The sequence below is a fragment of the Pyrus communis genome, chromosome 5, assembly GCF_041283825.1.
Source record: "Pyrus communis isolate YQ-2024b chromosome 5, ASM4128382v1, whole genome shotgun sequence".
Classification (NCBI taxonomy): domain Eukaryota; kingdom Viridiplantae; phylum Streptophyta; class Magnoliopsida; order Rosales; family Rosaceae; genus Pyrus; species Pyrus communis.
Window position 1 is genome coordinate 1,278,634 of NC_142569.1, and position 12,180 is coordinate 1,290,813.

Here is a 12,180-nt window from a genome sequence, read left to right on the forward strand (position 1 = left end):
CACTACATGAAATTGTTGTCTTCTCCGAGAGCTCTGGATTCAGTTGTCCTTCCCAGTATTATTTCACTGTTATAACCTTAGTGTGACTTATCTTGCTTCTAATCTTGTTCATCATGCTTGCACATGCTATGTTACACTTGATTATCATTTTATTCGTTAAAAAGTTGCACTTGGTAATCAACGAGTTTGTTATATTTCTTCTGCTGATCAACCTGCTTACCAAAGCCCTTCACTAGCCTTGTCATGATACTCTTTGCTCCAAATCTCATCCAATTAGGCTCGTCCAATTTGCGTGCGTGCGAGCGCGGGGTTGGTGGTGGTGGGATGGGGGTGGGGTGGGGTGTGTGTGTAAGGATAAATTTAGTTAATCCGAAATCTTCTCCGTAATTATAAGAATGTAATTTTCTATTGTAATTATTTTAGGATTCCTTTGACAGTTCTGTCAAACCATATATGTTGTAAACATTTATCAAATTTAATGGAGTCATATTCTCTCCATTGTTTTGCTAACCTTGAGCCGGTGATATTTCATGGAAAATTAACAAGGTATAACATATTTATTCTTTCAAGAGTCAAGAGCAAAGATTACGACGACATTTCAGCAATAATTTGCAAATCCCAGTAGTACTTGAGTTACCATTTACAAATTAATTAACCATAATTGAGTCGAAATATGTCATTCTGCACAAAGAAGCTCCCTTCTGGAGTGGGAATCAAACGGAACATCTGGAACCCAAAAATTAAATAAAATATGTTCACAAATTTTAGTATGTCACCATGCTATCTGCAGAAAATTAAACAAACAAATTACCTAGCTGAATCTCAGATGGTGTTCTACCCCCGGTAACTGGAGGCTAACGCTGACGAAAACCACAATGCCGCCGGTTGGGGACGATGGCTGGGAATCAATGGTGCGTATCAAATGCTTGCTTTGATCAAACGGCAGCTGTTTAAGCTTGGAAGATATATCGTCGACGCCAAATAACTTCTGCCCCTCAAGGCTCAGCATCGAGTTAGGTTGATAAAGGGTAGAGAGGGAAGCTCGATCAGTGTCAAATAAGTAGTAATGATCCACAAATGCCCTCCCCACCATTTCAACTTGCTCTTCCATTTTTCGATCTTCGATCTTCTCCGTTTCTCTCCTCACGCGAATTTCCGACTATGAGTATATGGAAGATGGATTTGCAGAAAGAGGTGCCAAACATGTACGCTAAGACGCATAAAGAAAAGGTCGACGCAAGATTTGTCTGCTTAATGAGTACGTGATGGCCATGATGCCCTTGTGAATTTTGCCTTCAGGAGGGATGGCTATAACGAATGAAGGGATACAAGGGTAATTGGACATTCTGAAATGGGGAATCGAACATTGCTCATTTCTACGGTTTGTAGTGCCGAAGGTGTGGAATATATTATATATATTTCCCTGATGAACGACCACCCTTTCCAACGAAGGAAAATAAACTTTACCACTCTCTGAGTCTTTTACTTTGACGGAATTGGACGGATTTGTCGTATATTTAAAACATTAAAAACTATCACTATCTCGTTGAGATTTCACAAAATCCTGCTCAAAATTTTAAAAATCAACAAGAACTCCATCTAATTCCATAGATTTATAATTAATTCCATTAAAATCCATTAGAATATAAGATCACATCATCCAAAGAAAAGTGAGATAGCAAATTCTTAATGATCCCATGCCAACAATGCTCCTCACTTTGCAAGGATCGGGAAAGGAACGTCTATCATCCGCAACGTTACCCGTGCTTTACAAGTAGATTGTTTCCACGATAGCAAATTCTTAGCGAATAATAAAAAATAAAAAAAGTGACCAAATTTTGGAACCAAAAAAATTAGTACGCATATTTTGACTCACCAATGCACACATTCAACCCCCTAAATGGACAACTAGCTAAGTAAAAGCATTTTTCCTGGTTTCAGATTACAGTCTAAACCTCTGAAGAGATTTCCTCCTCTCATTGTCTTTTAATACGTGAGCCGAAAACATCTCTTTCACCGGTGCCCTTCAAATTGATCATCAGGCCTGTTCTTCAAGACTCAAGTACAGATTCTATCCTACCAAAATTTATATACCAGGAACTACCTTCAATGACAGTATACTGCAATACGAATACCGCTTACAGTAAGATTGCGCAACCAGTACCTAAATAGACGCTTGAACAAAACGAATAGCTAGATGACGCCTTCATCCAAGTACCAAAATCTCACTTCACATGCAGACAGAGCCACAGAAAGACTTTTAAGTATTGGCTACAATCAACCCTGTAACTATTCTTAAGCAGATCGGTTACTTAATGCTCGTACTAAAGATTCTAGCAACTGAGACGTACGAATATAAACGAAAGCACACTCGGCAACAAAATTCATAAAGTTCTATTTTTGCACCCATATCGAACAACATATAATTGTTTTCTTTTAAGAGATATAATGGTACTGACTATAGTCTATGCCCCACAAACCCTATGGTCCCTATCTCAAGCATAACCACGTTTTCAAACCTCTCTGCAAACACAGGAGGCCATCACGAATTACAATCTAGTACATAGTTTTGTAGAGCAACTCATCCAGCTAATGTGAATGACATTCACCTAGTCAAGTTATAACCAACGAAAGAAATCCTAGCAGTCTAGCACGACAATGTTCGTAAAGAGAGGAAATTTCTGTTTGCAACGGTCTGCAGATGAAGCAATATCAATACTCGTCTAACAGAGTTGAGTTATCGGTTTATGTACTATCTTTAACAAGTAAAGCAAACAGCTTGGTTGCAATGCCCTGGTCTGCCGACGACAATACCAAACCATATATAACTAACATCATAAACGCAAAGCATATGTAATCAGGCGAAATTTTCTAAAGCATAATTCTCGGTTATAACATAACGTAAGCCATGCCAATGCAGAACCACCAACTATCAAAAAGTACACATTTTTTCATGATCAATTCGTTACCAAAGTTTTCACTAACATAAATCTATCACCTTTGTGGAAGCTCAATTCACGAATCGACATCCGCTTCCTCGCCGAGCTCAGTTCCAGCTAGTAGGCCAAAAAGCATGCACCCCGTAACCCGTCTTCCAGTTATCCAACTGGATCACCTTCTGCACCGCCCAGAACGAAACACACAGCGCAATAATCATCACAATGCGCTGCGCTTTGACATTTCGAACCGTAACAAGCACGCGGGTGAGGAATGCCAGCAACAACCCGACAATGGTGTACAAGAATCCGACGGTGAATCCCTCTGTTCCTAGCTGCATTCCGGAGCCCTGGTAGAAAAATATGAGCTTGGAAGGATCATTCCTATCAACCAAAAACATGGGCATGTTCCTAATAATGTTATGCATTGCGCCCGAGACGCTGAAGAAGTAAATGAAAACCGACCCCGATAGCCAAATCCTCGGATCGTGAAGCAATGTCTTGCCACTGTAAATCTTCTTCGCAATGAATGGCGTCCAAACCAGCCAGGCAATGGTGGCGAACATAATCTGGTTCTTAGACAGCATCGGAGGCCGATGGATTGGACCCACGATGAGTTTCGTCTTGGACTCGATGAACTCGGACATTGACTCGGCCAATCGGGAGAAATCGCCCTGGTCCATCTGCTGAGACTCCTTAAGGCCGTGGGTGGGGCCGATCAGGCGGATGTGCGGCAGCGAGTTGACTCCGAATTGGGAGAAGCTGTGCTGCGAGTCCTGGAACTCGATGTCGCAGAAGAAAAGCTTGGCGTGGGAGGGGGACGACGGGTCCTGGTTGTTCTCAATGAAGGAGGTGGCGACGACCGCGAACTCTTTGCGGAGCTCCTTGAGGTGGAGCTCGGACTTGTCGTGAAGCTTCGCGGCATCGAAGAAGATGAGGACCCAGTAGGGTCGCGGGGGTTTAACAGCGGTGAGGAATTTGGCGAGGGAGCGGTCGTCGAGGTGGATCACTCCAGATTTGGATCGGGATTGGAGGGAGAGGAGTTCGGGGACTGGGTCCGGGTTGGATTCGGATAACTCGGTGAAGGCGGCGAGGAAGAGGACGGCGGTGGTGAGGAGGAGGAGGGAAAGTTTCGGAATTGAACCCATTGTGGGGGTCCAATTGTTGCAGAGAGGGCTTTGCTTTGTGGGAAGAGGAAGACGAAGCCTCGACGGGTAAAGAGTTGATTTTCAGTCTTCGAGTGTTGACTTTTTCGTGTGGAGGACGAGAAGGCTAGACTCTGCGACATGTCGTTTTGTCCAATAGTATTTCTATGTGCTATTCACATACTTATTTTTACTTCTCACATGCCTCTCCTAATTTTTTGGTTATCAAATCGAATGAATGAAGAAGACCAATAACCAAAAATTAACAAGGGTGTATGAGACATAAAAATAAACGTATGAATAACACTATCTATTTTCTTTCTTTCCCTTTGATGCAAGCGATACAAAAAAGAAAATCAAACTTAGTTTGCTGAAATAACAAATTGGAACCTAAATTTACATGCAAATGTGAGTTAGCTCACTTGACCATGACAGTGTCCTCGACTCCTTATGGCCAAGTTTGAATTCCCTTGTCGTAAAATAGAGTAGTATATAACAGAATATCGCATGCAAATTTAAACATTCTATTTTTTTTGTTCCAAAAATCAAGAATTGCATTTGACAGAAAAGAAATAAGGATTACAAAACTCATTTTGCTTCATTATCCTCACTTATAGTTTGTAAGTTCGATAAGGTTACTTGGAATCCAGAAATCAACCGTTTATAAGTTGCTGCATCAGGTTTAAGCCTCATCTTCAACATTTCATCATGAAGTTTCATAGCCCTTCTCAATTCCTTCACACCACAAAGCCCGCGAATCATGATCGTAAAGCTTGCACTGCTCATCAAACCGCGCTGTCTCATGTAATCGAACACTCTAATTGCTTCTTCAATCCTCCTTGCTGCAAACAGTCCGCTGAGAAGTACATTGTAGGTTGTAGCATCCAAACTGCCATCCAATTTTTCCATCTTGTTATGCAATGCAAGAGCCGAATCAATCTGTCTTCTAGAGCAGTAACGACGCACCAATGACGAACAACAAATCAAATCCAAGTCCGGTTGAAGCCCCTTGTCTATAACTACATTCAATAGATCTTCAGCCTCTCCCCATCTACCCCTACGACATAGAAACGATATAAATCCAGACAATTCCGATGCACACGGGCAAAACCCTCTTCTTATAACATCCATTAACAACTCGAACCCTTCATCAGACCGCAGTTCCTTGCAAAGAAGATCTGCAAATGCACGACAACTACTGTCATCCACTACAATACCCCTTTCAGAAATCAGATGGTACACATGAATTGCGTCTTTTGTTCTCACTTCATTAGTAAATGCCTTCAGCACAAGCCCATAAGTAGCATCCTGCAATCCAATCTTCTCATCACACGCCTTCTTAAAGAACATCTCAGCTGCATTCGTTTTACCCAACTCACAAAGCTTCTCAACTATCAAATCATACTCAGAGAAACGACTTTTTGGAAGCAATTTCTTCTCTATCATAGTGTTCATCACACTTTCAACCACTTCCACAGCCCCAAGTTTACATGCTCCATCAAGAACAGAGCTATAAATACTAAACCCCGGGTCCATTTTTTTATCACACATCTCATTCAAACGGTAAAATGCAGCATCAAAATCGCCACTTTTGCTATAACCATCCACAAGAAGATCATACATTACAGAATTATAAACGCCCGAATCGAAAATCCTAACAATTCTCTCAAATTTTCCATCTTTACAAAGAATCTGAGCAACGAGAGACCACGTAAACCTGTCTCCTAAAACCCCGTTCCGGAACATAACGCCATAGAAACACCAAGCCAATCTAATCTCGTTTTCTCTCTGAATTGCATTAAGCAGAGCGTTGCACGAAACAACAGAAGGAACAAAACCCAGAGAATTCATCTTCCTAAACACTTCTAATCCTTCTCTAAACAAACCCTTTCTGGAATAGCATCCAAGAACAAAACTCAACATTTCGGATTGAGAATCTGTACCTTCACATGCCTGAGTGAAGCTCTGAAGAAGCTCCGATACGTGATGGGTCTGGATCATAGAATCCAAGATGGGTTTCGCGGGTCGCACGAGACCTGACCCGAGAGAGAGTTGGACGATCCGGCAGTTGGATTTGAGGTCCGGTTCGAACCGTAAATTCGCTTTGGCCCAGTTGAAGAACTCCACGGAGACTTGCGGGTTGTTCTGGGTTTTACGGAGGATTTGGAGGAAGAGCGGCGGCGTCAGCTTGGGGAAGAGGCTGAGGCTGCGAAGGAGCGGGACCCAGTTGCGTCGTTGTAAGAGGACGGAGGAGATTTGGGAAGCGAGCTGAGATTGTTTGATGGTGGTTCTCCAGCTGATGGAAGAAGAAGCTGTGGGAGGCATTTGTTGGTGGTGAAGTGGGTTTCTTCTGCTTAAACATTTTCCGGTGAAGAGGTGTTGATTTGGGGTCTCAGGAGCTCGAGATTGTTGGCAATGGCGGAGTGGGATTGATTTGGGATTTGGGTTGTAACGGTAGGATTGTTGGGTTGAGTGGAAGGTGAAGCCCAAACTTAAACCATGATTTAAGGGGCTGTTGGGCTATGATTCCCTTGGACTTGCTTTTGTATGTAAAAATTAAATAAGACGATTCACTTGCCACATGTGGACTTTAGAAGGCTAAAAGATGAATGTTAAAATTACTAGAACAACAACAATAATTAAGTTTTAACCTATTAAATGAAGTCTGTTGTATGAATTCAGAGCGTTACTATGCTTGGTTTTTGCACGAAGTTTTTCGTTAGCTCGAAATAATCCATGTCTTCTCTTATAATCTATTTTCAAGTATTCATAGATTTTCCTTTACCCCTTTCAGCCCTGAGCGTCCGTCTTATAGTTACATCTTCTAACCAAAGCATTTGTAGGTCTTTCGTTCACCTGTCCAAACCATTTTAACGATTTTCTTTCATCTTGTCTTCAATTGCTATCACTACTACTTTACCTTAGATATCCTCGTTTTTAACTATATTATTTTCTCGTGTCCTCACACATCTAACAAAAAAAATACAAAGATAGATGAGTAAATAGAATGGAATTAATTATTTTATTGAACAATTGTTCAAAAAAAATATATTTTATTGAACAAAATCGATTTAACAAATTTAATAAAAATCCAATTGCAAAATACAAAAATTGAAATTATAAAGCTTTACAATATTATGTGTTTTAGTCCCATGGACTCAATGAGCACTCCACCGGCAATGTTGGGAATCGCTCGTAATCCGTGCAGTAATCATAGATCACCATATTTCTCTGTATCCAAGCATAATCCTTCTTCTGATCGTCTGATAGGTGCCAGGCATTGTACTGGTCCCACCAGTTATCTGTTGTGGTGGAGACGCACGCAGGGAATGGGTCCTCCCATTGGCAAGCATCCACACTGAAGTCGGTGTAGGAGGACACAAATGGTGCTTTCGTCCAGTCGGTCTTCTCCAGCCCACCTCTGGTGGCCCAACTGTCTGCGTTCCATATGCTGGAGAACAAGTACATCGGCTTCTCGTTGGGGAAGAAGTTGTTTGCTTCCCCATTGTTCTTGTACACCCTTATGGGAACTTTGTCCACAAAAAAACTATATGACAAAAACAAACATATGCAAAAGACTGGTAAGTTTTGTGAATCACACGGCAGTGGTGAGGGGAGGCTCAAACGCCTCTACGAGTCTTCTCGGTTATTGAAAAGATAAATTATCATGACGTAATCACCAAATGGTTCTTTTTTGAAAGAAAAAAAAAAAAAAGACGAAAGAGATGTATGAATACCATCTAAATAATTAGATAGCATAATTCTATTAATTAAATGATTTATGCTGACCTAACGATACAAACAATATCAGTATGTCATATGCATTTGGTTAGCATATTTTCTTATGTTACATAGATATTGTCAGTCATATTATTTGTAAACATTGTCTAAACCATTAGATAGGCAAAACTCTATTGATTAAGCGGTTTTTACTTATCTAACAGTACATATAGTATGTACTGTTACAAACTGTCTAAACTATTTGATCAGTAAAATATTGTTGATCAAACGATTCAGACAATGTTCATACAACATAATTTCCTTTTTGACATAATAGAACTGTGGAAAAAGAAGTATGTGACAAATGTGGGAAATCACATCTCTTTGGGACTTGCATCATATAAAATAAAAGGAAGAAGAGCAAAAGAGAGATATACTTACACAATCTGATGATCGTTCCAGAGAATTGAATAAGAATGATAATTCTCAGTTGGGTCAAACCAAAGCTGGTGCCTCATCTCACGGTTTCCAGTTCCGTTCTTGAACACATTTGTCTGGATCAGATAAGGTTGCCCAGTCCTATTCCCCAAGAACTCAAAATCTAGCTCATCCCTCTCTGGCCCTGCTCCGTTTTCTGAGCACATCTGCAAACAAGAAGTACGTTTTCAAATCTCATTACACATTGATCCCGTTCTTCCTATAGCACTCACCGCGTGACGTGATAAGTGTGCTGTCGCAACAGAAATAAGGAGATATATTCCCGATTGTATGCAAGATTACTTACATAATAAGCTGTGACTACGCCGGCGGAGTCACCTCCGACCAACTTGATCTTCATGCTAAACCATCCAAATCTGTACTTTTGTTTCGTTTGAAATCCACAACCTGCTCAATTTTAAGAAAGGAAGGAAATAATTAAAGAAATCTTCAACTTGAAAGACGACAAACACACTGTCATAGCCAACTGGCCTAACTCACGTTTATTGTTGCTCATACTAAAACCTTGCGTATGTTTACCTGTGTCTTTGTCGAGGGAAAGATACCAGATCTGCTTGTCTGCTGAAGTTGTAAAATGGTTCTCAGACCACATTATACTGAAATTGTTATCGAACGAACTTGTCGGGGCAGCTGCTTCTGATGAAGAACAAGAAGCAGCTATGAAAACTGCAATGTAAAGAAGAATAGGAATTGGAAACACCCTTCCTTCCATTTTCGGGCCGAAGAATTTGGAGCAGTGAGAATCCGAAGAAAGTGAGAACAATGGATGGGAAAACTTCTTTCAGCTGGATCTCCAGGGGGAGGATGAGGAGGAGAGGTGCATTAAATAGTCAAGAGTTTGAATGTGACTTTAAAAAGGCTGGGAACCAAGTTGCATTTGTTTGTCTGATATTTTTAATCATGGGTTTATTACTGCATATTTAAATTATGTCAGTCGATCAGCCTAATGTGCCATCCTCTTTACGCTTAACTTCGAATCATTGAATAGTTTTTAAAAATTGAATTTTAACGAAAAGTTATCGGTATTGTTCATTTTAACGAAAAACCATATTTTTACACTAAAAAATCAATCATGGTACTATTTATTTTATCTTTTATTTTTTCTTTATCATTAAAATTCAAAATTTTCAAACTTTTTTCATTAGTTTTCTTTTTAAAAATAATTAAACGAGATTAGAATCGGGGACTGGGAGAAGCCAGGCTGCCCCTCGATTGTGTTTGGCAATGCATAGAGGGTGGGGTCCATGTGCTGCTTCAACGAATGTGAGTGGTCATACAAGAATAGAACGTTCTTGGATCTTGACAACTGGATTTGGTTGTTGGGCGAAAATGAGAAAAAGAATTGGCCGAATACCCCTCTTCCCTAACTTGCAGGAACTGTCAATTTCCCTTTAAACTTTAATTTTAGCTTATTATTTTTCTACATTTTTATAATTAGTCGAATTCCTCTGAAATTTTAAGGTTTAGGGATTTTAAGTCTCTCCCTAAACCTTAAAATTTAAACAAAAAGTGCATGGAGTGACTTGGCAAAAGAAGAAACAATATGTTGTTCACATTAGGGATAAACTTACATTTTTGCAATTATAATTAAAATTTAATGGTGAAATTGGCCAATTATAAAGTTCAGATAAGCAGTTGGCTTATATTAGTGTTCAGAGGGAAAACGCCCAATTATAGAAGTTTAGGAGGATAATTAGCTAAATTTAAAGTTCATGGGAAGTTGACAACTCCTTACAAGTTTAGAGAAAAAGCAACAAATACCTCTTACTTAATACATTATTGTGACGATATTTCTAATATTCTGTTGTATTTTAAATTTCACGTAAGATAATGCGTGCTTAAAAGTATGATAATCTAGAATAATGTCTTAGTTGCATGGAAATTCTCGTTAAAGAAAGGTATAAAATGAACTTGAATACTTTCTATGTGCTTTGATCAATCAAACAAACAAAAGTAACCTATAAAGCCCGATATTTCTCCTTTTCCCCACAATTTAGGCCTTTTTTTTTTTTCTTGTTGCACGTAAATACAGAGTTCATCACATTAAACAAGGATTTTCCTGAGAACGGTGAAGTTTACGCTCCCAAAAGAGGTTGCTTTTCTTGGTTAAAAACATGACCAACATGCTAAACACCATAACCAATAAAAAAAGAAAGAATTGCTTCAAGACTAAAACTATCATTAATTATGGAATTTTTAGTAAACTCTGGTGTACAACAGCAATAACAGCATCTTCTCTTATTAAATGGGGTTGACTATATGAATTATAAACCTTATTGCGATCGGTTTTATGTTAAGTCTTTCGTGCCTCCAAGTACTTCATGTATTTTCTTAGAATCTCATTTCAAGTCTTCTTATGTCTTATTCTACTCATTTTTCCTTTAAATCATTAGTCAAAGGTATAATGATCAAAACTTTGGAGTATATATAATACTTCCACTATAAGATACTTCGAAAACACCATAAAATATTCAGATAAGTTATTTCTTCTGGCATAGAAAAAGACATTGAAAATAAAAAATAAGAATAAACCAAAGAATAAAAGAAGGTATTCATCTCACATCTCATGAATCTTGTGGGCAGCTAAGCAATGCCTATTTCAACACTCACAAAATAATTTTTTTAGATTTTGAGTGAAACCTTGAAGCATTGACTTGCATCTGCAGGCCGTAACTGAGAAGATGCAGCCAGATCATCAAGTGATAGGAACCCAACAACTGACTAATTGAGGTTTGAGGAGGATTATTAATGGAGTGATTGTGATATTAAGGAGATATTTTCAATGTGCCAGAACACAGTTCAGTATACTAAGTATTATAATCAAACTACTTATATTATAACATTTGATTTTAATGTATCAAGACATACTTCCAGCACACTGAAAAATCTCTCGTCTTATCAAGGACCACCAATAAGTGAAGTGAGGAAAGAGCAATTGCTGAGTTGCACATCATGAAGAAAAATTCAGGGTGTAATTAATTGCTGAGTTGCATATCATGAAGAAAAATAGATGGGATATATCTCCTTCTTCCTCAAAGTAATTTCGGCATCTGTATTTCTAATTTATCTGTTAAGTCACTTGATGAGCGAGATAAACAAATAAATATTATTTTGTTTATCAATATAACCCAATATTTTAGCTTATAATTAGAGTACTGTCTTCTTATGTAAAGTATGAGATACTTCAGATATTTTAATCATTAAATCGTTGTTTAAAAACAAAAAATAAACAAAAATCTAAAAGTTAAACCACCAGTATTCTCAAATTCTGCGAAGTACCGTATAATTTTTATCCTTGAATTCATCTCCTAAATTTGAATGGCACAACAAACCATTTTAAGGCTCTTTGATGCTTGTCCTGGATATCTAGATGGACCTGCCCACTTGGGAATATGTCGGTCATCATCACTTTCCCTCATTTCCTCAGAAAACCCTGTTCAATCTCTTGCCCGGAGATAAGTTTGACTTTTTACAGGTGAAGTAGCTATTAGCGAGAGCCAAGTTTGACTTTTTCCCTTCTAAACAGTTTTTCAATCCAATAATTCACATTCTAATTAGTTATCGATTCAGAATTTAATTTCGAGTTGTTCCAATAGAAAAGCTTCAAACTCATTTTAAAAATAATAAATAGTGTTATACAACACCAAAATCACATAATTTAAAAGAAAAACTAATGAAAAAGGTTTCAAAACTTTGAGTTTTAACGATAATGACAAAATAAATGGTAAAGTGAATAGTACCAGATTTGACTTTTTAATGTAAAAATGTGATTTTTCGTTAAAGTGAACAGTACCGCGAACTTTTCGTTAAAACTCCCTAATTTAAAGCTAATATAACTTATATTTTGAATTATTTTTCACTCATACTCACTTCATGAATAA

General features: G+C 38.5%; 3 protein-coding genes and 1 pseudogene across 3 annotated transcripts; all 4 read right to left on the reverse strand.

Moving 5' to 3' along the window:
• Positions 1-811: 811 nt before the first annotated feature.
• LOC137724027 (nuclear transport factor 2B pseudogene) lies at positions 812-1,111 on the reverse strand (annotated as a pseudogene).
• A 1,741-nt stretch (positions 1,112-2,852) lies between these two features.
• LOC137725277 (Oligosaccharyltransferase complex/magnesium transporter family protein) lies at positions 2,853-4,169 on the reverse strand. Its single transcript, XM_068463910.2, has one exon. The coding sequence runs from the start codon at positions 4,082-4,084 to the stop codon at positions 3,047-3,049; it is 1,038 nt and encodes a 345-aa protein (XP_068320011.2). The 5' UTR covers positions 4,085-4,169; the 3' UTR covers positions 2,853-3,046.
• A 260-nt stretch (positions 4,170-4,429) lies between these two features.
• LOC137726785 (Tetratricopeptide repeat (TPR)-like superfamily protein) lies at positions 4,430-6,556 on the reverse strand. The gene has a single exon (XM_068465745.2). It carries the CDS (start codon positions 6,404-6,406, stop codon positions 4,670-4,672), a length of 1,737 nt encoding a protein of 578 aa, XP_068321846.2. The 5' UTR covers positions 6,407-6,556; the 3' UTR covers positions 4,430-4,669.
• Positions 6,557-7,074: 518 nt separating this feature from the next.
• On the reverse strand, positions 7,075-9,138 carry LOC137720909 (putative xyloglucan endotransglucosylase/hydrolase protein 8). The gene is made up of 4 exons (XM_068460033.2): positions 8,819-9,138; positions 8,586-8,686; positions 8,243-8,445; positions 7,075-7,628 (listed from the first exon to the last, which is right to left on the reverse strand). The coding sequence occupies exons 1-4, from the start codon at positions 9,009-9,011 to the stop codon at positions 7,226-7,228; spliced, it is 900 nt and encodes a 299-aa protein (XP_068316134.2). The 5' UTR covers positions 9,012-9,138; the 3' UTR covers positions 7,075-7,225.
• Positions 9,139-12,180: the final 3,042 nt, after the last annotated feature.

Coding starts and splice junctions, on each gene's coding strand:
- LOC137720909 (XM_068460033.2), bottom strand. CDS start 9,011: ATGGAAGGAAGGGTGTTTCCAATTCCTATTCTTCTTTACATTGCAGTT. Junction 8,687..8,818: donor TTCCCTCGACAAAGACACAG/GTAAACATACGC, acceptor AAAATTGAGCAG/GTTGTGGATTTCAAACGAAA. Junction 7,629..8,242: donor TGGAACGATCATCAGATTGT/GTAAGTATATCT, acceptor TTTGTCATATAG/TTTTTTTGTGGACAAAGTTC.
- LOC137726785 (XM_068465745.2), bottom strand. CDS start 6,406: ATGCCTCCCACAGCTTCTTCTTCCATCAGCTGGAGAACCACCATCAAA.
- LOC137725277 (XM_068463910.2), bottom strand. CDS start 4,084: ATGGGTTCAATTCCGAAACTTTCCCTCCTCCTCCTCACCACCGCCGTC.